Source organism: Mytilus edulis, unplaced genomic scaffold (genome assembly GCF_963676685.1).
Source record: "Mytilus edulis unplaced genomic scaffold, xbMytEdul2.2 SCAFFOLD_361, whole genome shotgun sequence".
In the NCBI taxonomy this organism is placed as follows: domain Eukaryota; kingdom Metazoa; phylum Mollusca; class Bivalvia; order Mytilida; family Mytilidae; genus Mytilus; species Mytilus edulis.
Genome location: NW_027267173.1, coordinates 12,172 through 29,416, shown reverse-complemented (window position 1 = coordinate 29,416; position 17,245 = coordinate 12,172). Strand labels below are relative to the sequence as shown.

The 17,245-nt window shown below is 30.9% G+C and overlaps 1 protein-coding gene and 1 long non-coding RNA gene across 3 annotated transcripts; one reads left to right on the top strand and one right to left on the bottom strand.

Annotated features, from left to right (window-relative positions):
* Positions 1-1,435: 1,435 nt before the first annotated feature.
* LOC139504945 (uncharacterized) lies at positions 1,436-7,909 on the bottom strand. Of its 2 annotated transcripts, none has more exons than XM_071294823.1 (3): positions 6,276-7,909; positions 4,775-4,812; positions 1,436-3,040 (listed from the first exon to the last, which is right to left on the bottom strand). In XM_071294823.1, the coding sequence occupies exon 3, from the start codon at positions 3,025-3,027 to the stop codon at positions 1,816-1,818; it is 1,212 nt and encodes a 403-aa protein (XP_071150924.1). In that variant the 5' UTR covers positions 3,028-3,040; positions 4,775-4,812; positions 6,276-7,909; the 3' UTR covers positions 1,436-1,815. The 2 variants fall into 2 exon arrangements, with proteins under 2 accessions (XP_071150924.1, XP_071150923.1); XM_071294822.1 differs by having other exon boundaries at positions 4,604-4,812; positions 6,276-7,908.
* A 628-nt stretch (positions 7,910-8,537) lies between these two features.
* On the top strand, positions 8,538-17,177 carry LOC139504944 (uncharacterized). The gene is made up of 2 exons (XR_011659462.1): positions 8,538-10,222; positions 11,686-17,177. It is a non-coding gene; the product is annotated as an uncharacterized lncRNA (long non-coding RNA).
* The last annotated feature ends 68 nt before the right edge of the window (positions 17,178-17,245 follow it).

The window sequence follows — 17,245 nt, the reverse complement described above, 5'->3', positions numbered from 1 at the left end:
GTGCTCAATAGCATTACATCATGAAGAATCTGAGAAAGTTTTATCAAATAATATTAAGTGGTTCAGGAGAAGTTGCGGATACAACATTGGTACCCTCATTTTTAGGCAATGGCAAAGTACATGTTTTTTTAAATAGAAATCCCAAAAATTATATTGAACTAAAACGAAATAAGAAAAAGAGTGGCAAAAGATACCAAAGGGACGTTGAATCTCATAATTAATTAAAAAAAAAAAAAACTGACAAAGCCATGGTTAAAAAAGAAACAGACACAGACAAACAGACAAACAACACTTAACACAACATAGAAAAATAAAGATTGAGACACACGAACCCCACCAAAAACTGGGGGTGATCTCAGGTGCTCCGGAAGGATAAGCAGATCCAATAAGAGGTGCACAATGGTTCAAGTCTACGAAGTCTCATTCATGTTTTTTTTAACCATTTCATTGTCTTCTCTTCTCTTGGTATACAGTTTCAGCGTCATTTGATATTGAAGATTACGTCAACATTAATATATTACCTTTACAATAGCTTCACTGAGGAGTTACATTTCAGCGGAGGAAATGTATTTATATGTATCTTTGTGAATCTTTGGGATCACGACAGATCAACCAATCAGCTGAATTTCAAGTATTGGAATTGTGTATTTTTAACGCTGTTTTTGCATACTTAATAGGATAAAAATGTAATGCTGTTAGTATATATAAAACAGGCAATAACTCTCGTTACTCCTGGGAAAATTGCCGGGATTTTGCAACCTAAATGGGTAATTTAAAATTAATATTTTTGTTTCGTCGAACTTTTACCTTACGTTCATGGTTCATATGCCAATGTTGGATTTCTTTGAATTGGTCTGTTTTTCAGATACTTTAGGATAGTCAAACTATGTATGGCGTATTTAATAATTGTAGGGTGTACCAATCTGTCCGGCATGTGTCATTTTACCTTGACATCATTTCATGGTTCATTTTTTTCTATGAGGTTTGTTTCTGAGAAAATTTTAGCAATATGCTAACGGAATTCGATGTTAGGAATGATTGTAAAGCCTACATGTCTGTGTGAAAGGGTTTAGTTCGACTTTAATGCATTACATTTATCACTTACATGTTAATTTAAAGTAATGCTTTAAGAAAAAAATTTTTTTTGTATTATCAACATAAATTAAAATGAGAATATTAGAACAGGCGAGAAATATAAGTGTGTCCACTCTTGTTGCTTTTCGGTCAATTCCTGCAAATTATATATATATATATATATATATATATATAGCTATTAAAACCAGGTTATCGATTCAGGCTCCTATGAGTAAAGTTAGATTACCGGAAATCGTTAAAGTGTGACCTTATCTTGGCCTCAATTTCACAGCCCAATAACAGAGATTCATCGAATGAGCGATTTAGACACCTAGTATATTGTTTAATTATATAACAATTTGTACATTATGGAATGTATTAGGCTGTCGTCATCACGGTCTGTGGCATAACGATAACTGTTTTGTTATATATTTATATGTCTTTATTAAATTGATTGCTGTTTTACTTACAGCGGCAAATAACAAATAATTTTCATAACGATAATATAAGTTTACTTAATTCTTCACTATTGAAAACAGAAATGTGGGTTGGTTAACAATTTTCCAAAATAAACTGATTTCTGATAGAATAATAAAAGTCGATACCCATGAATTCATATATATCTCGAACATTTTCACATGTTGATGAGAAATAAACTAAAATCAATAATCAAAAACCTAGCAAAACACAGCTTTCATAAACACTTTTTTTTCAAAATAGTAAAGGTTTATGATTCGTATCTCAAGGGAGAACAGAAGTAAGCATACAAAATAGTGTTTTTGCTTCCTGTGGTGTGTCCACGACGTTGAAATCATCCAGATTCACATTTGTAATTTGCTGGATGAATTGACAGAACTCTTCTGAACAGCCTCTGGGCAGCATTGGTTTGGTGTAGAGCCTAGTAATGTCATCAAAGATACTTTCGTCACATGGTATGTCATAGGAATAGTCGACAGCGTCATAAAGTAGTGGCTGGTTGTACATAACATCCGGGACGCCATAGTTTTGATCAACTTGACGTTGTGACCGAATTCTATGACTATTCCACATATTTTTGAAAATATCTAAATGTTGTTGTATAACTGGCAGGAAACAAAAACGTACACACTCTAGATGAACTGGATTTGTGTTATTGAGCTCTCCGTTATCTATCATGTCTTTAAACATATTTCTCCAGAATGTGGTGAAGTAAGGACACAGAAAACTCCACAGCATCTCAATCCTTTGATTCCCAGTTGATCGCCCCTCAGAAAAACTTCTGTACCCTGACATGTTATCATTGTGAACTGCACGTAACGCTATTTGTATCGACCTTATAATAACGTTCTCCGTACCAGCATCTGACCGAACCAATCGTGGAACACGCTTGGATTGTCTAAGGAATTCTACAAAATTAAGCGCAACATTACGTGGGTTTTTATTCGTATGACTTGCAGTTAGCCAAATGATTTTTCGAGAAAAGCCATCGATTGCTCCATGCACTGATATTCCAAAGGGTTTGAGTTTATCATATCCATCTATGTGAATACAAAAATTTGGTCCTAGATTACAATATCTTCTTCGCACAAGTCGACGTCGAGATCTTGCAACTACACCATCATAATGTATAGCTTTCAGTGCAATTCTCACCGTTTCCTGAGTAGCATTGATGCCACAGCAAGAATTAAGTATTTTCCACATTGCTCTATATCCAATATTAGAGTATCCTTGTTTGTGCAGTTGAATTATCTTTTGAACGATATTAATCAATGGACTCTCTGCACCATATCTTCTCAGTCGAAGTCTTTTCATCATTCTGTAGACTGTCTTAACACTAACAAATTTATTATGAACGAAAAGTAAAAATCCAGCTATTTCTTTAGCCGTATATGAAGAAGTAAAATAATAAGCAACTAACTCATCCGTTGAAGCAGTGTCACCTGGGTAACGCAAAGGATTTACAGTGTCAGCCATTTTATAATATGTTCTGAAAAAAAAAGTAAACGGTTATATACTTCAAAAGCAAAATCGTAACTAAAACATGCTTATAATGAGGCAAGCATGTTGGAGGTCACAGATTGAGAATAAAGCCAGTTTTAAGTTCAACTTTTCATTCTATTTAAATTAGGGGTTCATATTGTATTGTACATTTCATGATGACTTTTTGTTGACGCAACTGCACGTACTTAAATACTTTCGTTATGACCTTGTTAATTTATCAGTTCCTTCTACATTACTATTTTCTGAATATGTTGCAGATCTCGCATATTCACAACTTTTTTTGCAGAAAACAAAATATGAGCCAACGAACATGGAAGTTACCTTTTTGGTTTATTTACAAATTCAGCAAACATATCTACATACATCTTACAAACATATAGAAAAAATCCCTGAAGTTTAATACTACCAGTAAATGCAGTTGTAACTAATAAAGGAGAAACAATATCTTGAAAATCTGAATTTTAGATTATCATTCCCAATCCTACTCTGAGCAGCACTTTCATAATTTATTTCACGCTTTCAAAAATTGCCGTGAATTCTTTCAAACAATGCATTTTTGTTAATAAAATTAAAAAATAAGAGATTTCCTCTCTCCAAATTTGATGCAACACATTTAAGATATATGCACTATACACATATATATCTTTATCGTAGTGACCACAGATAAATACCCATATAAAAATATTTTCAAATAATTTGAACTTCGACAATTAAAAAAAAATATAAATGCAAAAAATGATATTTGATTCATATCATATGATTTTAGTATTTTGGTAAACATAAAAATATTGTTTGAACCATTCAAGTATCTGTATTTGCAGTTTTAGGACAAAACGACCAGCACTAAATGCTAGGATTTGAAGTAAGAACATAGGGTTGATACGTTTTAAAAGATAAACTTGTATCAACTGGTGCAAGAAGATATGTGTCTAAAAACGTCATAAAAAACATATTTTTCTACTTGAACCGAGTAGTGGCGTAGTTTTACTTATTTGTTGTCAAAATATGTCTATACACTGTACATATATAAACTTAAAGTTCATACCCTATATATGCGACAATATATAACTTAAAATACAGTCAGCTTCAATTGTCTTTCAATTGAAAGCTGTTGATTTACATACTGAACAGCTTGATCTATGTCAAACTGTGAAAAGAATGAAACATGTAAAAATCTAAGTTGCTCACATGATGATACAATCAAACAAATATCAGTAAACATAAAATAAATTTGGCATGCATCAAAAATGACAAGAAATTTGAAATTTCGAGACAAATCTGCAATGGTTGCAGCAGTAACCTTAGTGAATGAAATATAAAGGTGTCTCAGTTGTGAAGCATGTGACAATATTACTACTTGGTTATCATTTATTGATGTCCCACTTATATCAAGGGTGGTTAAATTTCGCAAGGACATTACAAATGCAAGATTGTTTAGCGGTGTTTCTGCTACATACAATTCTTGAATAGTAGGAGTAAGCTTTAGCATCAATTTGGTAAATCTGTGTGACCCAAAAGTAATATTTTGGTTACTTAGATTGAGACATACAAGCTGATTATTTTTCACGATCATTTCCATCATTGCAATGTCTATAGTATAGGAATCGTCAAATTCTACAATAGTCCACAAGCTTTGCATTTTTCGCACAACATCCTTTAGACCTCTGCATATTTTACAGACTGTATAAAGTAACTCCGACACAGGAATATAACTAAGTACCATTATCACTAATTCTTCAGGAAGGTCTAATAGACTAGCTGAAAATATTAAACAAATGAATTATTGCAAACACCTATATTTTATAAATGTCATACTTATTTTTTCAAGAATCTAATATACTTTTATTCTATATGTACGAGTGCTCAGGTGAAGACCGAAGAGCGTTGTTTTGTTATATTTGCCATTTTATAAATTAAAACAAAATTAAAATGTATCAATAGCTTCAAAAGTTATAGATATATTTTGACATTTTAACTGAGTTTACAAATGGAAAATATAACATAATAAAACCTCCAATGATGTTGACTTGAGTCTTTTTGTCGCTGTTTTTAAAAGAAGTAGAAGCTAGATATCTGCACTGAAATATATATCAAGCCACTCAGTGACTCACATAAAGTTTCAAGACACTTTATGTTAAAAAACTCCAATGATTGGAGACCATGGTTCAAAGGTAAATTACTCAGAAATGAGTATGCAACATTCACCAATTTTAGATATTGATAAATTAATTATGTATATTTTTCATGTTAATTAATTTTACTAATATTCCACGTTTGATATGGAAACAAGGTATGGGATACCCATAATTGCCACGTTTATTGCAAGCCGTTCACGTCAAAACTCAGTATGTTTAAACCATTTTTCGAAAAATTTACACACTGAGAATTAGAAAGAAAAACACTGAGATGAAATAAACTGAAAAACACATCCTGAGAATTGAAAATTACACAATGAGATTTGTGCGCACTTTTTCTGCGCACAGATCTAATTTGCATATCTAATCTGTATCTATTACAATCTTAAACAACTAGGAGACAGAACTCGCTTTTAATTTGTAGCCTGAGTTCATGGCTCAAATTGTTATTTCGATTAAGTTTATGTCATCAGCAGTCCAAGGTCTGTTTAAGTTACGATTAGTAAAGATGTGAAGAATTTCCCTAAATCTCCTGTATCTTTAATTGACATTATTAGGAAACTCGAGAGTTCTAATGCATCTGTATGTATTTAAAACTTTAAAAACAGGTTTAATCCACAATTTTTTACATTATAAAATGCCTGTACCAAGTCAGGAATATGACAGTTGCTCTCCATTCGTTTGATGTGTTTGAGCCATCCCCTTGTTTTTGCCATGTGATAATAAGGACTTTCTCTTTAGAATTGTCCTTGGAATTCGGATTTTTTGTTATTTTACTTTTTACAACTTGCACACAACATGTACATAAATCTCATTGTGTAATTTTTGAAGTCTCAGTGTGTAATTTTCAAAGCTCACTGTGTGTTATTTATATTTTTGTAATCTCAGTGCGTCTTTTTGATATCTCAATGTGTATGTTTTTATTCTTAGTGTGTGTTTTCAGGTTTTTTAATCTGTGTTTTTTTTTCAATTCTCAGTGTGTTAATTTTTCGAAAAATGTTTTAAACATAGTTTTGACGAGAACTGCTTGCCATATACGATGATATAACGTTACCACATCTCTGTTCATACACATATTATACTTACAGTAATTGCAAGGGATCTCTAAGCTGACCTGTAAAATACAAGAACAGATCAAAAGATTTAATCACATTATAAAGTGCCATAGTTTGTCAGCTTGGCGTGTGACATCAAATTTCCCTCATTTTTTAAACTAGCTTATAATACAGACATTACAGCAATCGGACTTGAGTATGTACAGGTTCAAACAAAATCTTTTGTTAGCAACCTTGCTAGCTGAAGCGTAAAGTCGTTATTAGCTTATAAGGTTTACCTTTATTACCCTTATTTTGAAGTAGTTTAGTCCAAAAGACGATAAATTGATTAGTCCACTCTCAAATTAGGGTAGTAAAGGTAAACCTAAGAACGATGTTACGCTTCAGCTAGCAAGAAAGGTAATCAAAGTTTTTGATTGAACGTACATAGTCAAATCCGATGGCTGTAATGTTCAACATGATTAGACAGTCATTTATTTATTCCTGGTATGGCGGACTAAAACAGCTTATTTTTAATACGAAGTTAACAATACGTCATGTCAGTATTTATTGTAAAAAAAATATGGAAAATAAGGATAGATCATAGAGGGAAATTTTTGTTTACTAAATTTGAGAATGGAAATTGGGAATGTGCTAAAGAGACAACAACCTGACTAAAGAACAGAAAACAGTTGACAAAATTTGTCGTCTTTGTACTGTTTATTGCACACACAAAAACATTGCGGTAGGGGCTTTGCCCATTGTTAAAGGCCGTACGGTGACCTATAATAGTTGTTAATTTCTGTGTCATTTGGTCTCTTGTGAAGAGTTGTCTCATTGGCAATTACACCACATCTTCTTTTTTATATTAACCGAACAATTATAATTAATCTGCCCCGTCATTTTTTCAGTACTGCACGAGATTTTTTTTCTCGCTGAACACTTCGAAGTAACAAGAGTCACAAGAACAGTCATTGGAACTTTATATAGGAGGAGGGGGTCTATATAGTTCAAATGAACTCGTAGTGACTCAGTATTAAAACATCAAAGGATCTTATTTTGCCGCAACTGTGAATTAAAAAAATCAGAACTCGACTGGCTCTCTCCAACGTAAATTTCGTGACACCCTATGTTAATTTATAGTTAAACCTGATTATTTTATGAGGCGACCATTTTACTTTCACAGCTGGAGAAAAAGGGTTGTGTTTTTTTTTGCATCAAAAACAAAATTCCCCTAACGTGTGTATACTACGGCAGACACGTGGAAAAGCCTTTTTATAGAAGTTTTTTTACAACAATAACTTAATGATTGATTGATTGATTGTTGTTTGTTTAACGCCACATGAGCACAACAAGGCTATATCGCGGCGAGATATCATTTAATAAATTGTTTCTTATCTTACCTCCATTTACTTGAAATAAAATGCTCAAATGTGATGGCGACCTGATCCTTCCAAAGTCAAAATGAAAATGAACAGGTTAAAATCGTGCCACATTTATCTCGATTTAGCTGTAAACTTTCCCGTTGCTCGCCTTAATTTAAAACAATGTGTTGCTTTATAAAACAATATATCGAAGAAAAAAAGGCAATTTATTATTATTGCATGATATTTTTATTGACTTATAAATTAATCGTAAAATTGTTTCTCGTTTTGATAATTTGTCGCGTTATTTAAAACGATTTATTTTTATGGCGATAAAAAACAAATCGGCTAAATGCCTTGTTAGGCATTTTGTCGAAAAAAATAAACCGCAGTAATAAGAAAAAAAAGGCAATTTATTATTATTGCATGATATTTTTATTGACTTATAAATTAATCGTAATTTTTTTTCTCGTTTTGATAATATGTCGCGTTATTTAAAACGATTTATTTTTAAGGCGATAAAAAACAAATCGGCTTAATGCCTTGTTAGGCATTTTGTCGAAAAAAATAAATCGCAGTAATGAGAAATAAAGCAGTTTCCCGCTAAAAGTTATATCGCCTTCATGGATTATAAGTATTAAAACGAGGGTAATATACGCTTCCGTACGTATATTACCCTCGTTTTAATACTTATAATCCATGAAGGCGATATAACTTTTAGCGGGAAACTGCATTATTTCTCATTACTGCGATTTATTTTTTTCGACAAAATGCCTAACAAGGCATTAAGCCGATTTGTTTTTTATCGCCTTAAAAATAAATCGTTTTAAATAACGCGACATATTATCAAAACGAGAAAAAAAATTACGATTAATTTATAAGTCAATAAAAATATCATGCAATAATAATAAATTGCCTTTTTTTTTTATTACTGCGATTTATTTTTTTCGACAAAATGCCTAACAAGGCATTTAGCCGATTTGTTTTTTATCGCCATAAAAATAAATCGTTTTAAATAACGCGACAAATTATCAAAACGAGAAACAATTTTACGATTAATTTATAAGTCAATAAAAATATCATGCAATAATAATAAATTGCCTTTTTTTCTTCGATATATTGTTTTATAAAGCAACACATTGTTTTAAATTAAGGCGAGCAACGGGAAAGTTTACAGCTAAATCGAGATAAATGTGGCACGATTTTAACCTGTTCATTTTCATTTTGACTTTGGAAGGATCAGGTCGCCATCACATTTGAGCATTTTATTTCAAGTAAATGGAGGTAAGATAAGAAACAATTTATTAAATGATATCTCGCCGCGATATAGCCTTGTTGTGCTCATGTGGCGTTAAACAAACAACAATCAATCAATCAATCATTAAGTTATTGTTGTAAAAAAACTTCTATAAAAAGGCTTTTCCACGTGTCTGCCGTAGTATACACACGTTAGGGGAATTTTGTTTTTGATGCAAAAAAAAACACAACCCTTTTTCTCCAGCTGTGAAAGTAAAATGGTCGCCTCATAAAATAATCAGGTTTAACTATAAATTAACATAGGGTGTCACGAAATTTACGTTGGAGAGAGCCAGTCGAGTTCTGATTTTTTTAATTCACAGTTGCGGCAAAATAAGATCCTTTGATGTTTTAATACTGAGTCACTACGAGTTCATTTGAACTATATAGACCCCCTCCTCCTATATAAAGTTCCAATGACTGTTCTTGTGACTCTTGTTACTTCGAAGTGTTCAGCGAGAAAAAAAATCTCGTGCAGTACTGAAAAAATGACGGGGCAGATTAATTATAATTGTTCGGTTAATATAAAAAAGAAGATGTGGTGTAATTGCCAATGAGACAACTCTTCACAAGAGACCAAATGACACAGAAATTAACAACTATTATAGGTCACCGTACGGCCTTTAACAATGGGCAAAGCCCCTACCGCAATGTTTTTGTGTGTGCAATAAACAGTACAAAGACGACAAATTTTGTCAACTGTTTTCTGTTCTTTAGTCAGGTTGTTGTCTCTTTAGCACATTCCCAATTTCCATTCTCAAATTTAGTAAACAAAAATTTCCCTCTATGATCTATCCTTATTTTCCATATTTTTTTTACAATAAATACTGACATGACGTATTGTTAACTTCGTATTAAAAATAAGCTGTTTTAGTCCGCCATACCAGGAATAAATAAATGACTGTCTAATCATGTTGAACATTACAGCCATCGGATTTGACTATGTACGTTCAATCAAAAACTTTGATTACCTTTCTTGCTAGCTGAAGCGTAACATCGTTCTTAGGTTTACCTTTACTACCCTAATTTGAGAGTGGACTAATCAATTTATCGTCTTTTGGACTAAACTACTTCAAAATAAGGGTAATAAAGGTAAACCTTATAAGCTAATAACGACTTTACGCTTCAGCTAGCAAGGTTGCTAACAAAAGATTTTGTTTGAACCTGTACATACTCAAGTCCGATTGCTGTAATGTCTGTATTATAAGCTAGTTTAAAAAATGAGGGAAATTTGATGTCACACGCCAAGCTGACAAACTATGGCACTTTATAATGTGATTAAATCTTTTGATCTGTTCTTGTATTTTACAGGTCAGCTTAGAGATCCCTTGCAATTACTGTAAGTATAATATGTGTATGAACAGAGATGTGGTAACGTTATATCATCGTATATGGCAAGCAGTTCTCGTCAAAACTATGTTTAAAACATTTTTCGAAAAATTAACACACTGAGAATTGAAAAAAAAACACAGATTAAAAAACCTGAAAACACACACTAAGAATAAAAACATACACATTGAGATATCAAAAAGACGCACTGAGATTACAAAAATATAAATAACACACAGTGAGCTTTGAAAATTACACACTGAGACTTCAAAAATTACACAATGAGATTTATGTACATGTTGTGTGCAAGTTGTAAAAAGTAAAATAACAAAAAATCCGAATTCCAAGGACAATTCTAAAGAGAAAGTCCTTATTATCACATGGCAAAAACAAGGGGATGGCTCAAACACATCAAACGAATGGAGAGCAACTGTCATATTCCTGACTTGGTACAGGCATTTTATAATGTAAAAAATTGTGGATTAAACCTGTTTTTAAAGTTTTAAATACATACAGATGCATTAGAACTCTCGAGTTTCCTAATAATGTCAATTAAAGATACAGGAGATTTAGGGAAATTCTTCACATCTTTACTAATCGTAACTTAAACAGACCTTGGACTGCTGATGACATAAACTTAATCGAAATAACAATTTGAGCCATGAACTCAGGCTACAAATTAAAAGCGAGTTCTGTCTCCTAGTTGTTTAAGATTGTAATAGATACAGATTAGATATGCAAATTAGATCTGTGCGCAGAAAAAGTGCGCACAAATCTCATTGTGTAATTTTCAATTCTCAGGATGTGTTTTTCAGTTTATTTCATCTCAGTGTTTTTCTTTCTAATTCTCAGTGTGTAAATTTTTCGAAAAATGGTTTAAACATACTGAGTTTTGACGTGAACGGCTTGCAATAAACGTGGCAATTATGGGTATCCCATACCTTGTTTCCATATCAAACGTGGAATATTAGTAAAATTAATTAACATGAAAAATATACATAATTAATTTATCAATATCTAAAATTGGTGAATGTTGCATACTCATTTCTGAGTAATTTACCTTTGAACCATGGTCTCCAATCATTGGAGTTTTTTAACATAAAGTGTCTTGAAACTTTATGTGAGTCACTGAGTGGCTTGATATATATTTCAGTGCAGATATCTAGCTTCTACTTCTTTTAAAAACAGCGACAAAAAGACTCAAGTCAACATCATTGGAGGTTTTATTATGTTATATTTTCCATTTGTAAACTCAGTTAAAATGTCAAAATATATCTATAACTTTTGAAGCTATTGATACATTTTAATTTTGTTTTAATTTATAAAATGGCAAATATAACAAAACAACGCTCTTCGGTCTTCACCTGAGCACTCGTACATATAGAATAAAAGTATATTAGATTCTTGAAAAAATAAGTATGACATTTATAAAATATAGGTGTTTGCAATAATTCATTTGTTTAATATTTTCAGCTAGTCTATTAGACCTTCCTGAAGAATTAGTGATAATGGTACTTAGTTATATTCCTGTGTCGGAGTTACTTTATACAGTCTGTAAAATATGCAGAGGTCTAAAGGATGTTGTGCGAAAAATGCAAAGCTTGTGGACTATTGTAGAATTTGACGATTCCTATACTATAGACATTGCAATGATGGAAATGATCGTGAAAAATAATCAGCTTGTATGTCTCAATCTAAGTAACCAAAATATTACTTTTGGGTCACACAGATTTACCAAATTGATGCTAAAGCTTACTCCTACTATTCAAGAATTGTATGTAGCAGAAACACCGCTAAACAATCTTGCATTTGTAATGTCCTTGCGAAATTTAACCACCCTTGATATAAGTGGGACATCAATAAATGATAACCAAGTAGTAATATTGTCACATGCTTCACAACTGAGACACCTTTATATTTCATTCACTAAGGTTACTGCTGCAACCATTGCAGATTTGTCTCGAAATTTCAAATTTCTTGTCATTTTTGATGCATGCCAAATTTATTTTATGTTTACTGATATTTGTTTGATTGTATCATCATGTGAGCAACTTAGATTTTTACATGTTTCATTCTTTTCACAGTTTGACATAGATCAAGCTGTTCAGTATGTAAATCAACAGCTTTCAATTGAAAGACAATTGAAGCTGACTGTATTTTAAGTTATATATTGTCGCATATATAGGGTATGAACTTTAAGTTTATATATGTACAGTGTATAGACATATTTTGACAACAAATAAGTAAAACTACGCCACTACTCGGTTCAAGTAGAAAAATATGTTTTTTATGACGTTTTTAGACACATATCTTCTTGCACCAGTTGATACAAGTTTATCTTTTAAAACGTATCAACCCTATGTTCTTACTTCAAATCCTAGCATTTAGTGCTGGTCGTTTTGTCCTAAAACTGCAAATACAGATACTTGAATGGTTCAAACAATATTTTTATGTTTACCAAAATACTAAAATCATATGATATGAATCAAATATCATTTTTTGCATTTATATTTTTTTTTAATTGTCGAAGTTCAAATTATTTGAAAATATTTTTATATGGGTATTTATCTGTGGTCACTACGATAAAGATATATATGTGTATAGTGCATATATCTTAAATGTGTTGCATCAAATTTGGAGAGAGGAAATCTCTTATTTTTTAATTTTATTAACAAAAATGCATTGAATGACTGCAATATTTTTTCTGTCTATGAAGATATAATATCAAAAAAGTTGTGCACACTGAATAATCCATGTAGCGGGTTATTTAAAAGTGTGCACCACATTTTTTAGGTTATTTCGAATAGATGGAAAAAATATAACAGTCATTGCTTATTTATAATCTAAATTCCTTTTAAAAGGAGTAAATCATTATAAATGTTGATGACATCCAGATCACTATGATGACAAAATTATGTCTATGAGCTGATATACAAAAATATTTCCATGTGTTTTAGGAGAATTTAAGGTTAATATATAATATAGTGTGACAACAACAAATAGCAATCCCTTAATATGTGTTGACCCTGATTTTGCAGCAAAGGACACAATAACACTATCAAAAATACATAATTGTAACAGGATGCTGTTACAAGTCTCCCAAACAAAGACCCTGTAATTATAAACCCTGTGGTACTACCCCTGTAATTTTTGCCATTGCAGCTGTCCGCACTCACTTGCTAATAAAGGATTTGATGACAATGAAAATTTGAAATGATTGTGTTTTCTATAAAAAGTTTTGTGGAGATCTTGACTTTTTAAAAAAAGGGGGGGGTGACCCTGGAGACTCCCCCTATATATCATTTGATTTGATTTATTGTCCCATACAAGAATATATATGGTTTAGGGGTGGGGATCTCTACCGTTTACAAGTTCTCAAACAGGAAGGGGTGGGGATGATCCCAGGGGACTCCCACTATATTTCATTTGATTTGTTTTATTCACCCATTCAAGAATATATAGAGTCCCATGGTTATACAGATGAAAAAATGTTGATGTCCCATTCTTTTTTGCAACAAAAAAACTTGGTGTCCCATGTTAATTCATAAAGTATATCAAAGATGTCTTTTGCTCCAGACAGCATACATCATTCAAATAAAACTGACATGTGATGTGATGACAGTGCTGTTAAAATGTGTTGCAAAATTGTTTAAGACAGCCATGTTTAACAGGTTAAGTAACTTCATATTTTGTAAGGATTAATGAAACTCCAAGTTAATTTTAAAAAGTTATAGAAATTTTTAAAGGTAACAATCTGAATTATAAAGTCTGAACTGAAAACTGTAGCTTTTTTGTAATCTATCAATTAAAACATTGATGTCAAGTTTTATTTGAAAAAGTTATAGAAACTCTTTAAGGTGACCATCTGTATTTAGTCTGTATTGAAAATTGTTGCTTTTCTTAACCATTTATTAAAACCTTATAGGTTTGACAGTATTTGACAAAATACTAAATAACTTTGTTATTTGTAAGAACAGTATATAATTAAGATAATAATCAAGTTTATGAAAATCAAAGTTGATTTGACAAAGTTATGGATTTTTTTACAGGTGACCATCTGTATTTAGTCCATACTAATTTTGTTTTAGATTTTTAACTATTTATTAAAACATTATAGGTTTGACAGTAATTAAACAAATATTAAATAACTTTGTTACTTGTAAGAACAGTATATGATAAAGATAACTTTCAAGTTTAATGAAAATCAAAGTTGATTTGACAAAGTTATTGATTTTTTAAAGGTGACCATCTGTATTTAGTCTGTAATGAAAATTTAAGCTTTTTTAGCTATTTATTAAAGCCTTATAGTTTTGACAGTAATTAACCAAATACTAAATAACTTTATAATTTGTAAGAACAGTATATAATTAAGATAACAATCAAATTTTATGAAAGTCAAATTTAATTTGAGAAAGTTATGGAATTTTTTAAAGGTGACCATTTGTGTTTAGTCAGTACTTTTTTTTAGCTTTTTTAACTATTTATTAAAGCATTATAGGTTTGACAGTAATTAAGTTAACCAAATATTAAATAACTTTGTAAATTGTAAGAACAGCATATAAAAAAAAATAACTGTAAAGCGTGTTGAAAATCAAAGTTGATTTAAAAAAGTTATAAAAATATTTAAAGGTGACATCTATATTTAGTTGGTACTTTAAGTTAATATTTTTGCTTTTTTAACTATTTATTACAATATTGTAGATTTGACAGTATGTAAGCAAATAACTTTGTAATTTGTAAGAACAGTATCAAGTTTTAAGACGATCAGTGTTGATTTGAAATAGTTATGGAAATTTTTAAAGGTGACCATCTGTATTTAATCCGAACTGAAAATTATAGCTTTTTTTTACCTATTTCTTAAAACATTATAGGTTTGACAGCAATAAACCAAATTCCAAATAACTTTGTAATTTGTAAGAACAGTATATAATATAGAAAAAAGGCAAGTTTTATGACAATTAAAGTTGATTTGACAAAGTTGTGGATATTTTTAAAGGTGACCATCTGTATTTAATCCGAACTGAAAATTGAAGTTTTTTTTACTATTTCTTAAAACATGATAATAGATTTGACAGCAATAAACCAAATACCAAATTACTTTGACAGTATATAATTGGGATTATAGCTGTCAAGTTAAATGGAATTCCAAACTGATTTGAAAAAGTTATAAAATTAAAAAAAAATTACTATCTGAATTTTGTGCAAACTGAAAATTCAACCAGACAGGAATTTTATTGGGAGAGTTTTCATGATTATCATTTCCTTGCAAAGAAATATGTGGAACTATCCTTAACCTTGTGGCTGTGCAGTCGATTATACATAGTTTACAGTCAGAACTTTTTTTAATTTGATTTAATAAAAGAAAAGTCAATGTCCCATGCAGATCTTAGATGAAAAAAATCTTGGTCCCATTGAAATTTTGCTTTTAAAAAGTCCATGTCCCATGCTAATTTGCACCGGTCCCATGCCTTGAGAAATTTGACCGGTCTCTTTAAACTACATATTATTATTTCTCAAAAACATTGTTTTGTGTCCAATATCTAGAATTTAACAATAAAATATTGAGCGGACATTTTCAATGTTGCCTCTGCATATTGGGCATTTCCTGCCATGTTCTTGTATCTGTAGTCCACATACCAGACACAGGCTGTGGAAACATGGCTGTATGACGGCATCAATTTCCCGATCAGCACATATGATACATTTTCTCGCCGTATTAGGTAGTTGCATGGTTACCTGTTAAAATAAGATTAAAAATGATGTTAAGTGCCAGTCTATGAAGAATCAGGCAAATAATTCAAAAATTGAAACATGATGAAAAAAAAGTATACTATTTTATAGTAAATAACCTCCTGAGTTAGAAATGTTAAGTCTTTTGTTTGGAAGTGTCTGGTAATAATAATTAAATAAGTTATAAAATTGGTTAGAAGGACAGCAAATAAGTTGAAATTACAGAGTTATTTCCCCTTATCTGTTCATTTCTAATGCATTCAACCAAAATGTATCTTCTATTACCAAAACAGAATACAGAAACACATGTTATTTTTGTGTATAACTACATATGATAAGGTAAATAAAATAAACAGCTGTGCCTAGAGTGCATGATACACCTGTATTGCGCATATAGAAATTGGAAAAGACAGCATTAATAATTTCCTTTAATTCACATTGTTTAAGTCCTGTAACTCCAGAACAACAAATAAATAATAAAAAATCAAAAGGGAGCTTCATTATATCAATCCCAACAGTAATGTAAAGTTTCAAGGAAATCAGGAAATTTAGAAACACTACAGAAAGTGTGAAAAATGGGGAAAATTGCCTGAATTCAAATTGTTAAAAATTCTAATTACTCTGAAACAACACGGCAATTGCTTTTTCTAAATCAAAAGGGAGCTTTCTTCTGTAATTCCTAATGTTGTGTTATTATAATGTGAGGAAATATAAGGTTAAAAGGAATTTGAGCTATAGTCCGATAAAGTCCCATTAATCCAAAACACATAATATGAAATTAAAAAAAACACAAAGGGAGCTTACATCAATAGACTTTAACAATTCACCAAAGTTTCATGGACATAAGCTTCTTTCCAAGTTTGGTACAAATCCAGGATTAGATTGACAGTTGGTATATATAAGATTAAAATCTAAAACAATTGTACACTAGGTTTTGATATCTACCAATATTCATGTCAAGTTTCTATTTGTAAGTTAATGTTATTGCTCCTCAAGCAGTCTCTGAATGAAAAAATGTTTTAAAATGTTTAGGGGATCATTTCTGGTTTCTTTTTTAAATTAGAAGTTTATTCATGTATTGAAAGACATTTTTGCAATATTTTATATTGTTCTCTGTTAATGCTTTGACTTTTTTGAGTTTTTAAAAGAAAAACTCCCCTTAGTGCAAGGAGAAATTGTCATTTATTTTATTGTTTTGAGACCACGATAATAAAGATATTATTTGTGTAATTTTATTTAATATGTATGTATTTCTTTCACTTGACAGGGTATTAATACTGATTTTTTTGAGTTTTTAAAAGAA